This window comes from Triturus cristatus, chromosome 2_1, assembly GCF_964204655.1.
Source record: "Triturus cristatus chromosome 2_1, aTriCri1.1, whole genome shotgun sequence".
Classification (NCBI taxonomy): Eukaryota; Metazoa; Chordata; class Amphibia; order Caudata; family Salamandridae; genus Triturus; species Triturus cristatus.
Genome location: NC_140581.1, coordinates 37,859,832 through 37,879,549, shown reverse-complemented (window position 1 = coordinate 37,879,549; position 19,718 = coordinate 37,859,832). Strand labels below are relative to the sequence as shown.

The following is a 19,718-nucleotide window of genomic DNA, read 5'->3' as shown; positions in this document are numbered from 1 at the left end:
GAGTCCTGGGTGGGGGTGAATGTGCCTCAGTGTCATTGAGAGCCCTGGGTGGGGGTGAATGTACCTCAGTGTCACTGAGAGCCCTGGTTGGCGGTGAATGTGCCTCAGTGACACTGAGAGCCCTGGGTGGGGGTGAATGTACCTCAGTGTCATTGAGAGCCCTGGGTGGGGGTGAATGTGCATCGGTGTCACTGAGAGCCCATGGACGGGGGTGAATGTGCATCAGTGTCACTGAGAGTCCTGGGTGGGGGTGAATGTGCCTCAGTGTCATTGAGCGCCCTGGGCGATGAGGCATGTGCCGCACTATCAGTGAGAGTCCTGGGTGATGATGAACGTCCCTCGGTGTCATTGAGAGCCCTGGAGGGAGGGTGAAGGTGCCTCAGTGTCGTTGAGAGCTCCAGGTGGGGGTGAATGTGCCTCAGTGTCACTGAGAGCCCTGACTGGTGATGAATGTACCTCAGTGTCATCGAGAGCCCCGGGTGGGGGTGAATGTATCTCAGTGTCACTGAGAGCTCTGTGTGGGGGTGAATGTACCTCAGTGTCACTGAGAGCCCTGGGTGCGGGTGAGTGTGCCTCAGTGTCACTGAGAGCCCTGGGTGGGGGTGAATGTACCTCAGTGTCATTGAGAGCCCTGGGTGGGGGTGAATGTTCATCGGTGTCACGGAGAGCCATTGACGGGGCTGAATGTGCATCAGTGTCACTGAGAGTCCTGGGTGGGGGTGAATGTGCCTCATTGTCATTGAGAGCCCTGGAGGGAGGGTGAATGTACCTCAGTGTCACTGAGAGCCCTGGTGGGGGTGAATGTGCCTCAGTGTCATTGAGCGCCCTGGGCGATGAGCCATGTGCCTCACTATCAGTGAGAGTACTGGGTGATGATGAATGTCCCTCGGTGTCATTGAGAGCCCTGGAGGGAGGGTGAATGTGCGTCAGTGTCGTTGAGAGCTCCAGGTGGGGGTGAATGTGCCTCAGTATCACTGAGAGCCCTGAGTGGTGATGAATGTACCTCAGTGTCATTGAGAGCTCCGGGTGGGGGCGAATGTATCTCAGTGTCACTGAGAGCTCTGTGTGGGGGTGAATGTGCATCGGTGTCACTGAGAGCCCTGAACGGGGGTGGATGTGCATCAGTGTCACTGAGCCCTGGGCAGTGATGAATGTTCCTCAGTGACATTTAGAGCCCTGGGTGGTGATTAATTTACCTCTGTGTAACTGAGAGCCCTGGATGGGGTTGAAAGTACCTCAGTGTCATTGAGAGTCCTGGGTGGGGGTGAATGTGTCTGATTGTCACTGAGAGCCCTGGGTGGGGGTGAATGTGTCTCATTGTCACTGAGAGTCCTAGGTTGGTGATGAATGTACCTCAGAGTCATTGAGAGCTCGAAGGGGGCGGGGGGATGTGTCTCAGTGTCACTGAGAGCCCTGCGGGGTGATGAACGTCCCTTGGTGTCATTGAGAGCTCTGGGTGGTGATGAATGTTCCTCAGTGTCATTGAGAGCCGTGGGCGGAGGTGAATGTACCTCAGTGTCATTGAGAGCCCTGGGTGGGGGTGAATGTGTCTCAGTGTCAGTAAGAGCCCTGGGGGGAGGGGGGGTGAATGTGCCTCAGTGTCAGTAAGAGCCCTGGGGGGAGGGGGGGAGGGGTGAATGTGCCTCAGTTTCACTGAGAGCCCTGGGTGGGGGTGAACGTACGTCAGTGTCATTGAGTGCACTAAGAGCCCTGGGGGGGTGAATGTGCCTCAGTGTCATTGAGAGCCCTGGGGGGGTGGCGAATGTGCCTCAGTGTCATTGAGAGCCCTGGGGAGTGAATGTGCCTCAGTGTCATTGAGAGCCCTGGGGGGGTGGCGAATGTGCCTCAGTGTCCCTGAGAGCCCTGGGTAGGGGTGAATGTGCCTCAGTGTCATTGAGAGCCCTGGGGGGTGAATGTGCCTCAGTGTCACTGTGAGCCCTGGGTGGGGGTGAATGTGCCTCAGTGTCCCTGAGAGCCCTGGGTAGGGGTGAATGTGCCTCAGTGTCATTGAGAGCCCTGGGGGGTGAATGTGCCTCACTATCAGTGAGAGCCCTGGGTGGGGGTGAATGTGCCTTAGTGTCCCTGAGAGCCCTGGGTAGGGGTGAATGTGCCTCAGTGTCATTGAGAGCCCTGGGGGGTGAATGTGCCTCACTATCAGTGAGAGCCCTGGGTGGGGGTGAATGTGCCTCAGTGCCACTGAGAGCCGTTGGTGGGGGTGAATGTCCCTCAGTATCATCAAGAGCCCGGGGTGGGGGTGAAAGTATCTGTGTCATTAAGATCCTGGGTGGGGATAAACGCATCTCCACTCCATCTTGATCCTTGCTCTGGGTGGTAGGAACGTACCATAGTTCCACTGATCGCCTTGGTGGGTAGCACTGGGCGTTGAAGTAAGTACATACAAATTACTATTCTTCCTCTGTATTTTCAGCTCCTGGGTTACTTGCTGGTGACCGCCAGCCAGATAGCAAAGAAGGAGGGCCTCAATGAAGGCTACAGACTGGGTGAGTGCAAGTGATGGAAAAGGGCTTCAAAGGAATCACATGCTGTCTCTTTCTGCCTCCAATATAAACAAGCATTTGCAATGCAATAGATCTTGCATTACTGAAAGTTTGAGCTATTGGCGTGGCATTATTATTGTTTGCAACGCTAATAGCTGAAACTTTTAGTAGTACGAGACCTATTGGATTGCTCATGCTTGTTTATTTTGTAATGTGATTATGCCGTGGCTAACTGCAGCCGGATTGTACAAATGAGCGGCAGGGAAGTAGAAACGCTGCTATAAATACACTACTTACAGCGGCCAGCTCTGTGTTCTCTGCAAATGAGACGAGCACCGAGGTCTTCTGTTGCTGCCAAGATTACGATGAGAGATATAAATGAGTTTATTAGTTTAAAGAACTGAGCTCCCACTGAGTTCATCAATTCCACAAATGCAACTGTCTCACCTACCTCTCACACCGCCCTTCACATACACCCCAATCAAGGAATGTCAACGTGAGCCGTGAGGACCCAATATCTAAAAATCCTGCTGAAGTGGAAGAAGCCTACTGCATCATTTACATTAAAGTACTAGGGCGGGGACAGAAGCAGCACGGAGGAGGTTGTTTTTTTAAAGTTTTGTATAGCGCAAACACGACCCAAAGGAATTGAAGCGCTTTACACGAGCTCCAGTTACATTACACAAGGGCACATTCATGCTTGGCGATATTGTGTGTTGGAGGGTGCCATGTTTGTTTTTCTCCCAGTGTCACTCCTGGCAGGAAGAGACAGTCCCGCCAACAGCGGTGGAGGTGTGGCACAAGAGTGGTGCAGGGGCAACAGGTGCTCTACTGATCAGGAGGCTGCAGGGAGTGCCGCCGATCCCCACAGTGTTGAGGGTGTGATGGCGAGATTAAGTGAAAACAGGGCAAATAAAGATGTGGAAGCTGAGTAAACAGAACACTTGATAGCAGAGGCGGGACAACAAAGGAAAAGGAGTGCTCTTGACACACTCTACGTAGCATCACGAGTTAGAACACTTGTAACAGGGGCAGTCCTCATGGGAGAATACTACAGAATAGAAGGAGGTACTAAGGAAGGACTACTAAACCTATTAACGAATCAAAAGCAACCATTTAGAAAGGACAGTAACAGGAGCCAATTGAAAAGGTGGATGAAAAATGGGCGGCGCTTCAAGTCCATACCTGAATACAGCATGTCTCAAAGAGAGTGCGCAAGCGCTGCTTATGCGATGCCTAAACATACAAACCCGAAGTATAGACCAAAGCTGAATAAAGGGACAGGGACACAATGCATGGACTAGGCTCTTCGTCTCCTGGCATCTCACCTCTGCCAGGGGTTGGATTTTCATCTTCCCATAAAAGAGTAGACATTTCTCAAAGAGGGTGTTATGAAATATATATTTATTAAAATCCGAATAATTATGAATAGAAACACTGCAAATAAGTGCCATTGTGTGAATTTTAACAGTGATGACAGATGATTGACTACATATCTAGACGTAATGTGACTCACAGGCAGCGATACACACATGTGAATGGTTTGATAAACATATTTAGACCTACTTGACATCCATAACTAAACCTAAGAAGATACACATAGGGAGGAGATGTGGCTTAAAAAGCTAGTGCTGCGTACTTGGGAACCTGGGACCCAGATTTGAATCCCAGCCTCGGTGCTTGAATCAACGTGTGATTCTGGGCGAATCACTTAATTTCGCTCTGCGTAAAAGATGTAAATGTAACGTTTTTTGTGCAGTCCCCATGTGGATAAGACTATTTAGGGCAGTTTGAGGTGTTATAGTGAGTCAGGCAGATGCTTGTGTAGCTGTTAGAAGTGATTTCCCATGCAGGGTTTCAAGACTATAAAAAGTGCAAACCCAGATGCAGCGTGGAGTAGTTTGGGTTCAGAGGAAGGGTGGTGATTGGCAGATCTTGTGTTGCATGTGTGGGTGTAACAGTCTCTCAAATCAGAAAGGTGGTAAGGCGAAATGTGATAAATAGACTTAAATATCAGCCTTTGCCGTTTGTGAAGTCAGCCAGTTTGGTTGCAGTGCATGTAGCTCCATAATCCCCATTGTGTGTTCGGGAGGTTGTAGAAGGACCAGTGGCAAACTTTATCCCCTTTTCCAGTGGGGAGAAAGAATGGCAAGGGAGGGTCACTGGCAGTGCTTGAATTGTAAAACGATAAGTACCAAGGCTGTTGTCTGGTGGCCACTGCAGCCTGCACTACACAGGGGCTGCCATGCCGCCAATGATGGTAACAACACAACTACTAACCATCACACTCCTACAAGTGTCACAATTCACAATATTCCAGGCCCCCAAAGCTATAAGAATGTCTTGAGTGGTAGGTAATAGTCATATTTAATGTATATTTAATTAATTGTTGTTGTGGTCATCTCTAAATTAGACCGACAGCGCCACCTTGTGGCGGACTGTTACAAGTGCCGGTGTTGACAATTAAGCCCGGTGCTGAGCACTGGAAACTACCGGCTCAAATTAAGCACTGGAGTCGTAGATAATCGCAGTAGTCCAGTTTACTAACCAACGGTGATATGAACCTTGCTTTGGCTGTGCTAGGGAGAACAAATGGTGGATTTTTGTCCATCTAGCACTTGATAGTGCACTGCAGTGGTGGTTTGCAGTTAGTGCTGTGGGGGGTGGGTGTATTTCATTCTCCGCTAAGCTTAAGCAAACTGTAGCACTGATCTCTGAAACTTCACACATTCTCTTCCACCTACAAGGGATACAAGAAAGGCAAATGAGAATTGTTAAACCTTATGCCAGTTTCCCTCCAGAAGTGGACTGCTAGAACTGGTGAACATTCTCTCCTGCTGCTAGCGGAGGTAAGACACAGCAGCAAGTGCAAAGATGGGGTCAGTAGAGCACCTGGGTATCTCACCAGCAGAGAGTGTCGGGGTGTTAGGCGGGAAGTAAATGGAGCTTGGAAGGGGCCAGGTGCAGGTACGGCGGGAAGGTACAGACCCTGCCTCTTAAGTTTAACACAAAGGCCTGTAGAGGCATCAACAGCCTCAATACAGTTATAAATGCATAACAGGATAAGGAACGCGGGAGCTGGAAATCAGGAGGAGAGTTTGGTTTCATCTTCGTGTAAGAGGCCGAAGAGGAGATGTCACTTTGGGAGCTCATGGAAAGAGGCAAAGAGAGAGGACCCTGAGCTGAGCTTCTATGGCCACCAAGACATAACTCTGAGACACCCTTCTTCCCCCTTATCCACTATGGGAAATTCTCAGATTAAAAGAAAAAAGAAAATTCTTTGGAATGTACACTTCCTCTCTTTTCTTCTGCCCTTAAACTTCCCTCCCAATCAAATTCCAATTTAGTTTGATAGGTTTGGCCCCAAATCTACATGGTTTTATATGGGGCTTTTAAAAAATCCTTTACTTGCAGGCTTCTCTCTAGGGTCCTCGTCAGTCCGCGCGGTCCATCAACACCTTGACCCCGGCATCGAGTTCAACAGCGTCAAGCGGGTGATCTCACTTCTCATTACTTTTGCTATTCGATGATTCTCAACACTCCTGCACACCCTTCCGTCGTGTTGCAAACATTACCGTTGTTTTTCCCGCCTGCAGCTCTTGGGGCAGTGGTCTTCTTCCCACAGGATTCCCATACTGCCCTGATTGATGATCAGTCTGTGCAGTTTGCCACGTGGCCCTCATTACCACATCTAGGGCTCTGTCCACGATGAACCTTCCTGTGTCCTTGCTTCTTCTGCTCTTTTTACATCTCACATCCACAGCTTGCGATTGAACCATGATATTCTGTACCTTCGGAAATTCCTCCACGCAAGCCAAAGAGTGTCCTAATCTTTTAGTGATTACAATTACTTCGTTCAGAGCCAGAGCTCCTCCATAATCTTCTCACTAAAGCCATTCAACATGAATTATTCTCCTATTCTGTAATCTATGCGGATCCGTCACTTGCTTGTGGCGACCGGTTTATCCTCGACACTCTCTCACGCCTTCGTCCACTTATGCCAAAATGGTGCATCTCTCACAAGGTAGACTCTTTCAGTAAATGATGTTTGTCCAATTTCTCAATGCAAACTTCATACTCATTCACGCTTTCATCTTCCTTCTCGCTCAATTGTGGTAGAATCTCATAAACCTCTTGTCCTTCACTACCTCGATAATGCACCAGAAGTGAGTTTTCCATCCTGTCATTAAGTTCGACCCACGTGCTCTTGCATGGCCAACAGGTGCCCTTTCCATATGGACCATTTAGCCACAAGTTCACCAGGACAGGATACGAACTGTCAGAAGAGTGGCGTTTGCAAGGGCAACAATACGTGCCACACGGAAGACACCACAGGAAATTAACAAAAGAGCCAGAACGCCCAATCCCAGTGCTCTAAACCAGCGGTTCCAAAGCTGTGGTCGAGGAGCCCCTCGGCGTCCGCAGCATGTACTTAGGGGGTCCACGGTTGCTTGAGAAATTGAATAATCTCAGCATACGTGACAGGAGTATTTAAATAAAGAAGCAAAATGTAAAAATGAAAATGTAAAAATATTCCGTAAATGTTAAGAAATTGCAAGATAAAAACTAAGTTGCCATCTTCAGATTGATTCATGGGAGCAGAGCAGGTGCATGAAACAAAGAATACTATGGATGGTGGGAGGCCCACATTGAATTTAGAAGAGCTCAAACATTCCTATTAAAACTTAGATTTTAATATTTTTGTTTGCTAATTATATAAAATATTTCAGCATTTGTGTATTTGTCTCATTATTGCTTGATTCTGTATTTTTTTAGTATAGTTTTGTGGTTCAGACCATCACATTTGCAGAGGCTGGGGTCCTGGGATTCTAATAGTGACTCAGTGGGGGTCCCCAGATTCCAATAATGATTCAGCGGGGTCCCCAGATTCCAGTAATGATCAAAAAGTTAAGAACTAAACCCTACTCCTTTAATCCAGCACAGAAAACTAGAGAAACGAAGAGGAAGATGAAACAATATTTGAATGAAATCCCTAAACAACAAAAGTCAAGCAGAATAATCTTAGAGCTGCCTTTTTTTTGCTGCTGCCTTTTATACCAAAGTTGCATTATGTTCACCCCTTCAGGAAGAAATAAAACTCATCCTCTCTCACTTACCTTTCTTTGAATGATGTTTTAGTTTCTAGTTGTGCAGGTGTTTATTCGTGTTTATATGTTCACACTGAAGAGGACTGTTTTACTTTCTGTGGGGTTTTAACAGTTATCATAGGTTTAAACCTACTCCAGGATAGCCTGCCTAAAGCTGTCTGCCATAACTATGGGGGGAGCTATCATGCTACACAAATATCTGGATTGATGGTAGCGCAATTCTTGCTTGAAGGTTGCAGCCTAAAATAATCACACCATAAAACTGTCTCAAGAAATCCCATATTATCTCTGCTACAGATTCCACACCAACTGTCTGCTTGATTAAAAGGTCGTTTCTATTCTAGTTGATTTTTCTCTTTAAATAGCACCCATGAAGTTGCAATAGTTGAAACCACCGCTCGCCATCTCACCGGCGTTCAGAGTCAACAGAAGCGTGGCTCGTGAATCTCTTGTGACTCCATGATACTTCACTTTGAGGCTCTCCGGAAGCTTTGTGATCACTTTGTCTCCTAATATGGGCCAGGAAGCCATGGAGACATGTCAGACACCTCCTCCCAGTCACATGTAAGATGTTCCTTCAAGCGCTGAGTAGGACCTCGAGGACTCGTCAGGAGATGGAAGCGAGCGAGGGATTGTTGCGTCACAGAGGTGCTTAATGCACAAGTAAGTTAGATCAAGTCATTCAGTCCTGAGAGCCACCACCGCTGCTTCCGTCTCCTCTGTGCCTTCTTCGAATCCCGTCGTCTAAGACTAGAACCTTGTGAATAGGTTGTTAACAACACACTAAACTTCTAATACCAACAACAACAAATCAGATTAAGAACAACACCACACACACCTCCCTTTATATGTAAATATTTACAATGTGTGATAAATATTCTGAATACAAATCAAGTGGTTTACTTAATTGAAGAAGAAACCGCCGCATATTTTCCAAAGAGAACTCCAATAAACGTACTCCTCGAAATACCTTGGACTTTAGAAGCTATGTCCCAGGACTGAAACTTTTCGCAAGCTTCGTTGTGTCAAAGAGGAGCTTGACACTCAAGTACATGAAATCTTTAAGCCGCAACACCACTCCGTCTTCTAGGTTGCCTTCTTCAAATTCCACATTCTAAGACTGATTAGATCCTTGTGAATAGCTTCTTAAAACATCCTACACTTTTTGATACCAATAACAATGAATAAGATAAATAAAGGACAAGACCACAGTGATTATGAGAGATGAAAATTAATTGTGCTTGGACGGGATCAAGGTTTACTAAAGATGACATCCCTGGAGCCTCTGGCTGACCGCGAGCCAGCATACCCAAGCCTTAATTCAGAACCACAGTCCCTTTGAACGGTGCGGGCCCGTGGAAGCCACTCTGGCCCGCGAGCCAGCATACCCAAGCCTTAATTCAGAACCACAGTCCCTTTGAACGGTGCGGGCCCGTGGAAGCCACTCTGGCCCGCGAGCCAGCAGACCCAAGCCTTCATTCAGAACCACAGTCCCTTTGAACGGTGCGGACCTGTGGAAGCCACTCTGGCCCGCGAGCCAGCAGACCCAAGCCTTAATTCAGAACCACAGTCCCTTTGAACGGTGCGGGCCTGTGGAAGCCACTCTGGCCCGCGAGCCAGCAGACCCAAGCCTTAATTCAGAACCACAGTCCCTTTGAACGGTGCGGGCCTGTGGAAGCCACTCTGGCCCGCGAGCCAGCAGACCCAAGCCTTAATTCAGAACCACAGTCCCTTTGAACAGCGCGGGCCTGTGGAAGCCACTCTGGCCCGCGAGCCAGCAGACCCAAGCCTTAATTCAGAACCACAGTCCCTTTGAACGGTGCGGGCCTGTGGAAGCCACTCTGGCCCGCGAGCCAGCAGACCCAAGCCTTAATTCAGAACCACAGTCCCTTTGAACGGTGCGGACCCGTGGAACCCACTCTGGCCCGCGAGCCAGCAGACCCAAGCCTTAATTCATAACCACAGTCCCTTTGAACGGTGCGGGCCCGTGGAAGCCACTCTGGCCCGCGAGCCAGCAGACCCAAGCCTTCATTCAGAACCACAGTCCCTTTGAACGGTGCTGGCCCGTGGAAGCCACTCTGGCCCGCGAGCCAGCAGACACAAGCCTCAATTCAGAAACACAGTCCCTTTGAACGGTGCGGGCCCGTGGAAGCCACTCTGGCCCGCGAGCCAGCAGACCCAAGCCTTAATTCAGAACCACAGTCCCTTTGAACGGTGCGGGCCCGTGGAAGCCACTCTGGCCCGTGAGCCAGCAGACCCAAGCCTTAATTCAGAACCACAGTCCCTTTGAACGGTGCGGGCCCGTGGAAGCCACTCTGGCCCGCGAGCCAGCAGACCCAAGCCTTCATTCAGAACCACAGTCCCTTTGAACGGTGCGGACCTGTGGAAGCCACTCTGGCCCGCGAGCCAGCAGACCCAAGCCTTCATTCAGAACCACAGTCCCTTTGAACGGTGCGGACCCGTGGAAGCCACTCTGGCCCGCGAGCCAGCAGACCCAAGCCTTCATTCAGAACCACAGTCCCTTTGAACGGTGCGGACCCGTGGAAGCCACTCTGGCCCGCGAGCCAGCAGACCCAAGCCTTCATTCAGAACCACAGTCCCTTTGAACGGAGCTGGCCCATGGAAGCCACTCTGGCCCGCGAGCCAGCAGACACAAGCCTTCATTCAGAACCACAGTCCCTTTGAACGGTGCGGACCCGTGGAAGCCACTCTGGCCCGCAAGCCAGCAGACCCAAGCCTTCATTCAGAACCACAGTCCCTTTGAACGGTGCTGGCCCGTGGAAGCCACTCTGGCCCGCGAGCCAGCAGACCCAAGCCTTCATTCAGAACCACAGTCCCTTTGAACGGTGCTGGCCCGTGGAAGCCACTCTGGCCCGCGAGCCAGCAGACCCAAGCCTTCATTCAGAACCACAGTCCCTTTGAACGGTGCGGACTTGTGGAACCCACTCTGGCCCGTGAGCCAGCAGACCCAAGCCTTCATTCAGAACCACAGTCCCTTTGAACAGCGCGGGCCCGTGGAAGCCACTCTGGCCCGCGAGCCAGCAGACCCAAGCCTTCATTCAGAACCACAGTCCCTTTGAACGGTGCTGGCCTGTGGAAGCCACTCTGGTCCGCGAGCCAGCATACCCAAGCCTTCATTCAGAACCACAGTCCCTTTGAACGGTGCTGGCCCGTGGAAGCCACTCTGGCCCAGAATAACGCAGAGTCCAAGCTGAAGAACTGCTCTCTGTGGTGAGTGGTGTGACCCTGGAGTAGAAGTGTCTTGTACCAGAGAGGATGGAGACCTAGAGTTGCTGCTCATTGCCGCATGTGAGGTTCTGATCTGGGGGCACACTCAGACGACCAAAGAAGGCTCCGTCCAGTGGTATGATCCAGATGACCAGTTACAGCAGGTTCATGGACAGTGTCATACATAGGTATTCCATATGTCCATACTAGAGTGGGTCACCTCTCCAATCCCTCTACTGCATGAGCTGGACCGCCCACTCAGTTGCCACACTGCCCTTCTGTGGCTCTGTTGTGGCTCAGTACCTTCCTCACCGTGGGTCTCTCTGCACCCATTAGCCATTGGTACTTCCAATGCAGGTTCAGTTTCCACCTTCTTTTTGTGTGTGTACCAGACATGCAGTGGCACTGCCTGTACCGTCTGTACCAGGGTCGCAGCTACACTGCCTGTACAGTCTGTACCAGTCTTGCAGAGGCACTACCTGTCCAGTGTGTACCAGTCTCGCAACAGCACTGCCTGTACGGTCTGTGCCAGTCTTGCAGTGGCACTGCCTGAACAGTGTATACCAGACATGCAGTTGCACTGCCTGCACAGTCTGAAGCAGTCTCGCATTGGAACTGCCTGTATGGTCTGTAGCAGTCTCGCAGTGGCACGGCCTGTATGGTCTGTAGCAGTCTCGCAGTGGCACGGCCTGTATGGTCTTAAGCAGTCTAGCAGTGGCACTGCCTGTACTGTCTGTAGCTGTCTTGCAGTGGCACTGCCTGTTGGATCTGTAGCAGTGTTGCAGTGGCACTGCCACTACAGTCTGTACCAGTTTCACAGTGGCACTGTCTCTACAGTCTGTACCAGTTTCGCAGTGGCTTTGCCTGTATGGTCTGTACCAGACATGCATTGGCATTCCCTGTACTGTCTGTAGCAGACTCGCAGTGGCACAGACTTGCAGTGGCACGGCCTGTAAACTCTGTACCAGTCTCGCAGTGCCATTGTCTGTACGGTCTGTACTATTGTCGGAGTGGCACTGCCTGTACAGTTTGTACCAGTCTTGCCGTGGCACTGCCCATACAGTTTGTATCAGTCTCGCAGTGGCACTGCCTGTACAGTGTGTACCAGTCTCGCAGTGGCACTGCCTGTCCAGTCTGTACCAGTGTCGCAGCTGCTCTGCCTGACCAGTCTGTACCAGTTTTGCAGTGGCACTGCCTGTCCAGTCTGTACCAGTCTTGCAGCGGCACTGCCCGTTCAGTTCATACCAGTTTTGCAGCTGCACTGCCTGTCCAGACTGTCCCAGTTTTGCAGTGGCAGTGCCTGTGCAGTCTGTACCAGTCTCACAGCGGCACTGCCTATCCAGCTTGTACGAGTTTCGCAGTGGCACTGCCTGTCCAGCCTGTAGCAGTCTCGCAGTGGCACTGCCTGCATGGCCTGTAGCAGTCTCGCAGTGGCACTGCCTGTACGGCCTGCAGAAGTCTTGCTGTGGCACTGCCTGTACAGTCTGTACCAGTCTCGCAGTGGCACTGCCTGTATGGCCTGTAGCAGTCTCTCAGTGGCACTGCCTGTACAGTCTGCAGAAGTCTTGCTGTGGCACTGCCTGTACGGTCTGTAGCGGTTTCGCAGTGACCCTGCCTGTCCAGTCTGTTCCAGTCTCGCAGTGCACTGCCTTTACGGTCTGTTGCAGTCTCACAGTGGCACTGCCTGTACAGTCTGCAGAAATCTTGCTGTGGCACTGCCTGTACAATCTGTACCAGTCTCGCAGTGGCACTGCCTGTATACCCTGTAGCAGTCTCGCAGTGGCACTGCCTGTACGGTCTGCAGAAGTCTTACTGTGGCACTGCCTGTAGCAGTCTCGCAGTGGATGTAGCAGTTTCGCTGTCGCACTGCCTGTAGGGTCTGTAGCAGTCTTGCAGTAGCACTGCCTGTACAGTCTGTAGCAGTCTCGCAGTGGCACAGCATGTACAGTCAGTAGCTGTATCGCAGTGGCTGTAGCAGTTTCGCAGTGGCACTGCCTCTACAGTCTGTACCAGTCTTGCAGCGGCACTGCCTGTACGGTCTGTAGCAGTCTCACAGTGGCACTGCCTGTCCGGTCTGTTGCAGTCTTGCAGTGGCACAGCCTGTACGGTCTGTAGCTGCCTCGCAGTGGCACTGCCTGTCCAGTCTGTACCAGTCTCGCAGTGGCTCTTCCTGTACGGTATGTACCAATGTCACAGTGGCACTGCCTGTACAATCTGTACCAATCTCGCAGTGGCAATGCCTGTACAGTCTGTAGCAGTCTCACAGTGGCACTGCCTGTAGGGTCTGTAGCAGTCTTGCAGTGGCAATGCCTATACAGTCTGTAGCAGTCTCATTGTGCCACAGTCTGTGCAGGCTGTTCTCGCTGCTTGTGTCGACCTCAACGTGGTCTTGATCCGTGACGCGATACTCAGATACCTACCCATCTCCGTGATGATCACTGATGCGCCTCACAGTGGTTCAGTTTGGACACATCTCACTAGTATGATCACCTCATTACAGGTCGTCATGGGCACAGTCTCCAGTCCTTGAGGTTTGAATGATAACCTAATGCATTCTGGGCCCTGTAGTCTTGCTTTGCTTCCTAATTGGACTAACAGGCCTCAGAACGATGATTTGTAGGTGAAATCCTCATGCTCGGACGTAGGGACCTGGCGGGAAGTGGCCACCCTACATATCACTGTGGTTTCCGGGTGTGCCAATCCCGCAGCGGTTCTACCCCTCCCCACCCTGTGCAGTCTGTCTCTGTATGCCTGCCTCTCTTCCCCCTGGCCCTCCCTCTTCCCTTCTCACCCCGAGCATGGACCGCAGCTCTCTACAAGGAAGCCGAGCCGGGCCCTGCCCAGCATTGAGAGCATCAGCCCTGTGCAGCATGCAGCTTTGCTACTGCAGCCTGTGTGCAGGCTCCTGGAGGCCTCGGCTGTGGTACACCGATTCACCACTAGGTGTCTCCCTCTCCATCCGTTGGTGCTGCTGGCACAGAGCCACCCACAGGAATTAGCTCATGTCACTTTTAATCCCAGATCGACTGTCCTCCCTCTTTACAGCGCTAAGAAACGGCAGAAGAGCGGCGTGAAGCGCTATGCAGAAAACAACTTTAGTAGAAACGTATTATATATCGGCTTTTGTAATTGGAACGCTTTTTGTCAACAAAGAAATCAAACCTCATGCCTCCCTGTCTCTCGGGGGAGTGTCTACTTACAACTGTGCCACTCTGGTGGTGCCCATGCACAACATGGCCTCTCTCACTCCGGCTGTTGCCCCACGGGCAGCAGCCCTTGTTTAAAGTCTACCCAGACAGAGGAGCAAGGGTGGTTTTGCACTAAAAAAAGAGAGATGACCTACTTTGCTCTCACATGGGAACACCTGATTGTAGTGTGTAGTACTTCAGCTTTCAGTGCTAGAAAGTACTTGTCTTTTATGAAGAGAAGCACTGAGCTGGGCAATGGCTTCATAGCGCTGCTGGGGGCAGTGTGGAGATCCGAGCCTGGGCATCTCTGAATTTAAGCTCCCTGAGAAGCCTGTGACTGCTCACCATCGCTATCAGTCAAGTGTTGAAAGGGTTGCACTTGGCCGAGTTTGCAGAGCCGAAATAAGACAGGTCCCGGGACAGCAGAGGCAAATGACCCCCTTCACCCCCCCGAGTGTGGCATAGAAGCTTCTGGCAGCTTGTGGCGTCCCGAACAGGATCTGATATCTTCCTACTCTAACCATGCTGCCTGCAAGGTGACAGTCTGCCCTTAAGGTCATGGGTCATTCTTCGTATTGGTTTTCTTCCTTACACCTTGAACTGATGAGGATCTCGGGTACAGGGTAACCCACACCTCAGAGGGAGAAGGCCACGGCCGGATTAGTGGAAGATTGTCATTCTCGATATCTGAGAGGTGCTGCAGGGTCTGGGACAAGGCTGGTTAGTTGCATGAGGTAGGGTGGGGTGGTGTTTTAAAAAAAAAAAAAGATTTTGCAGAGTATTATATAGCGCAAACTTGACCCAAATCCAATCAGAGCGCTTTACATAGCACCAGTTATGTTACATGAGGACACATATTCATTTTTTGTTAGGCACGGGGAGATTAAGTGATTTGCCCAGAATCACAGGATGTTAATTACCGAGACTCGAACCCAGTTCCCCAGGTCCGAGGTCAAGCGCCCTCGCCGTTAGGCCAACTCCTCTCCCGGTGTTGGTGAGGTTTGTGTTGCTCGGATGTGAATATACATTAGTAATGACAATTACCTGCTGCCCTAGCCATTCTTATTGCTTTGCAGGCCTGAAATAGCCCGAATTGTTACACTTGTAGGAGTGTGACCGTTAGTAGTTGTGTTGTTACTATCACTGACATCATGGCTGGGACAATGTGTGATGCAAGCTGCAATGGCCTCCTCACGGGACTCCCGGCACTTAATACCCGTCAATCAATCAATTGAAAGATGGGCGGGGAAATGGGCGGAGCTTCAAGTCCCTACCTGAACTCCGCATGCCTCGCAGAGCAGCGCATGCGCTGCCCAGGCTCGACCTAAAAAGTAGGGGAACTGTTATTCTTAAATTAAAAAAGTATGGGCAGTCATTCCCCAGAGATCCTGCTCGATAATGCATCGGTTGTGCCTATGTGATTGATAATAAGCTGTTTTGGGTTTTAAGTTGTAGCCTGGTGAGCAGTTGCAGCAATAAAGAATTGTGAAGCATTGATTAATGCATCAAAACCTTCATTCAGCAGGATGGATGCTGAGTATATCAGCAAGCAGGTAGGTTTTGTTTTAAAAAAGTGAGTGCGCCGGGGTGATGTGGACAGTATCCGGCCGGCTGCTATGATTCTTAGAGCCTCATCTTCTGAAGTAGACACAGCCAGAAGGTTGAAATAACAGTGGTGTGCGTGGGGGCAAAGGGGCACACATGATGGTTAGATGAAATTATGAATCTAGAGATCTGATGTATGGAAAACCTTCCATTGAAGGCGTTGTTGTGAGACACGAGCTTTAGATGACAGTAAAACCTTCAGTGTTTGAGGCTCATTCCTGGGAATATCCATCGCGGGTCCGTGGGCGCTACGCAGGGCTCCAGGTAAGCAGAGAATATACAGTACTAAATCTGATGCAGGCATCTGGGTGCCAGTCGTCGTGCTAATATGCCTTTTTTTCATCTTCCATCCAAATACATTGTTTTACAAATCTAAACTATACCGTGACCTTTTCAGGTTTCGCTTGTGCTGTGCTTGAGAAATATATTGTATTCAATATAAATCTTAAAAGGGACTTACATCCTGCCTCCTCTCTTTCCTGGCTTCTCGTTGGTTCCTTGCGGGCCACTTACCTTTCCTCCATTTTTATTGGCTGTAGCATATTTTCCTGCATTACCACTGCTTGTTCCTCGACTGCTTCTCTTATCAGTTTCCCGCTGCTAAAATACTGTTAACATCCACTTTGGTGGAGCTATATTTTCATAACCTTTTGCCTTTTACGCATATTTATATAACAATTTATCACCAGGGGAGATTAAGTGATTTGCATAGAATCACAGGATGTTGCCCGGCACCACCGAGACTGGAACCGGGATTCCCAGCTCTCAAGTCAGCCGCTCTGGCTGCTGTGCCACATCCTCTCCACTCCTGTGTTAACTGTCAGGGAGCTCTTTCCTTCTGCCGGATGATGATTGATGAAAACAGCTCTTTATTTATGACCTAGACGAAACCGATGCATTACCAATGCTTGTTCTACCAGCAAACGGGTTGGCAGCAGCTGCTTTGACCTGGCATGTTTTTTGTAACGAGGGCTTAGACTTTGAACTTTAATCTTTGTGTTTATCCAGCGAGGACCAAAAGTAGCTCCTAAAAACTGAGCAGCGCTGAAAGATGAAAATGGCGAGTCATGTCACGGCAACATAGGTACTTGTCCTAATATTTCTTCACAAAGCTGAGCAAACACGTAATCGGAGTGTTATCTATGTGTTCATGGTAAAATGCATTTTGAAGATTTTTTTTATTTTTTAAAGTCATTGGATTTTACTTCAGAGCAAAGAGCAGAAAGAGTGACGGAGAGAACGTCTTTGCAGTCGTTTTCATATTTGTTGAATCTTCTAAAGAAAAGTGTGAGAGAAACAGAAAGTGGATAAGGAAGTAAGAATGAGGTAAATAAAAGAGGGGACATGAGAGAGCGAGAGATGTGGTGCAAAAGTGGAGAGAGAAAAGCAGTGGGAGGGGAAGAGAGAGAGAGTGCGTGTGAGAGAGAAACGGGAATAGAGATGGTGATTACAGAAAAAAGACAGATTGTGAAGCTGAGAGAGAGAGGGAGAGAGCACGCAAGGTTTATAGACAGACAAATATGTGATATTTAAGAAAGGAATGGAGTGAGAGAGAAAGAGGCAGATAGCTATAGATAGGTGCATAAGAAAGAGAAACGTTGAGAGAGGGAGAAAGGGTGGAGGGATATATAGAGAGAGTGGAGATGAGAGCGATTGCGAGGTACTGAGAGAGAGAGGTGAGAATGCGACAGAGAGAGTGAGAGAGAGACCAGGAGAGTGGGAGAAAGATGCAAGCCAGTGAGTGTGCAGCCAAACAATAAAAGCAGTGCTCCTGCGCATGGATACCAAAGAATTATTACCTCTCCAGCGCGTGGTCTGCCAAACAACAGCATCAGCGTACCTGCGCATGCAATAACACAACAGCAGTGTCCATGCTTCGGCACTTGTCAGTTTAGCCAGGTGTGTCTCTAGAGTCGGGGATAAGACACAAAGTAGAATGCTGGCCTGGTATTGCTCACTGCGCTCCATGGTGATCAGTCGTTTAGGGCCTGGGCAATGAGTGCGGCTTCACAGTGCCGAAAAGCTTGATACTCTTGGGTCAGAACCAAGGCTTCCGACCAGGATCATGAATCCAGGAACTTAACGAAATACGAAGCAGAATCGCGAAGTTCGGCGCAGGTATAAATGTGCCGTAACCCAGACGTCCATTCCGCGCTGCCGACCTCACACATGACATGATTGCATTAACTGTTCCGCTAACCTAATAGCAGGTATCTGCTTAGGCAGTGAGTTCCTGTTTGTATACGGCACTCACAATGCCGATAAGGTGAACAAGTTAGATACCAGTCATGCAGCCTTTACTAAGGGTTGGGAATCGGCATCCAAAGAATAGCTTAGTGTCCAGAAGCTTGACATTAATGCAGAGGGGGCTGAAGAAACGAGCACAGCGCAAGCGCTGTGCAGGCAATGAAAAGAAATACTCGTGCAAGGTGGATTGAAACAGTACTTGGTAGCTGGGAAACTGATAAGAGAAGCACATGAGGAAAACGCGAGTCGCAACACGAACCAGTATAGTACAGCCAATAGAAATGGAGTAAAAGTAAGTGGCAAGCACAGGAACCAATGAAAAGCAAGGGGGCGGGATGAAAGCCCCTTTTAAGCTTCATATTAGATACAATAGATTTCACACGTGCAAAACCTAAAATATGGCACCCACAGCTGCAAAACGGCCCCAACCTTTCCAGACTCCTGGGAAACGCCCAATGTCCACTATGGCTAGTCCGGCCCAGGTTTTAACGGACATGTACACTCTTTTCCTGATGGTTCTGGGAAGTACTGATGACACTGGTTCAGGTTTACCCTGTATTCACGCCCTTTTGTCTTGTCACACCCTCAGGCCTGCGGTGCATCACTGCAAGATTCCTCCTTTCATCACATGGGTCCCTTCTTCGGCTGACTCCCGCAGCACTCCCTACCTCTTACCACTTCCACCCTGCCCCCATCTGTATCGTCACAGCTCACAGGTGTGGGGAGTGTCTGGGCCGACTGTTTCCCGGTCTGACCTGGTTAGTGGTGCCTGGTGAGACCATCAGGAAGGCATCTCAGCGGTGACCAGAGCAGGAGATGTACTCTGGTCCTGGGGCACTCTGTGAAGTAAGATCTCAGGTCACCACACAGGGTTCACTTCAGCTGAAATTCTGGTATTCCTGAGCCTTCAGCAGGTGCTTAATTAGAGCTGGTGGTATCTGGTGCTCAGCTCCGGCACTTAATAATTCTCAGCTCTTGTACTTATGGCAGTCTGTTGTGTGGATGTGCTCTTCGTCTAATTTATAGATGAGCACAGTAACAGTTGTGTTTTTTAATTAAATACACATTAAAATGACTAATACCTGCCACCCACACCATCCATATAGCTTTGTGGGCCCGGGATAGTCTGCATTCACACACTTGGAGGAGTGTGATGGTTAGTAGTTGTGTTAATAGCACTAGTAGGGGCAGTAGATGGTGCAAGCTGCATTGCCCTCCTGGTGAGGGCCCTGGCACTTATTATTATTATTTTTATTTACAAATTATCACTGCGGTTCAGCGTCTCTTTGTACCATCTCACTGTGTGTCTGTCTCCACCTAGGTCGGTGTCTCCCCCCACCCGTTCTCTCCTACCTTTTCCTAGATATCCCCCTGACTCTCTCCTCCCCCTTAGCATCCGTTGCTGTCTGTAGACCCTCTCCCCCCCTGCGTCATGGCGCTCCCCTTGTGGTGAGTGAGACATTGGTTTGTGTACCCTTCCTTCAAACCTAATAATGCCTTCTCTTCTAATACTGCCTTTCAGTCATCAACGACGGCAAACATGGCGCCCAGAGTGTGTACCACCTGCACGTCCACCTGATTGGCGGGCGCCAGATGACCTGGCCACCTGGCTAACCCAGGGCATCCGCTGGCCACAGACCAACTCGCACCGGCGGAGGCGCCCACAGCTGCAGGCCTGAAACCTCTGCCAGGACTGGTTGACCCATAGTTTGGAGGGATGCACCGGTGGTAGAAGAAGAGGCTAGCGCTTGGAGTGTGCCGCACAGCTTCTTGGCCCCCTCTGGACAGATGGCCCCGTGGTGGTCTGCTCCACCGTCCTGTGCCTGTCTGAGCCCAGTGAAGCC

At 50.1% G+C, this 19,718-nt stretch overlaps 1 protein-coding gene across 2 annotated transcripts in view; it reads left to right on the top strand.

Moving 5' to 3' along the window:
- The window catches only part of LOC146863669 (long-chain-fatty-acid--CoA ligase ACSBG2-like), a 632,294-nt gene that overhangs the window by 103,462 nt on the left and 509,114 nt on the right, over window positions 1-19,718 (top strand). For both annotated transcript variants that reach the window (XM_085627773.1, XM_085627776.1), the window contains exon 4: window positions 2,429-2,501. In XM_085627773.1, the coding sequence (XP_085483899.1) occupies window positions 2,429-2,501 (73 nt within the window). The remainder of the gene's footprint in view (window positions 1-2,428; window positions 2,502-19,718) is intronic.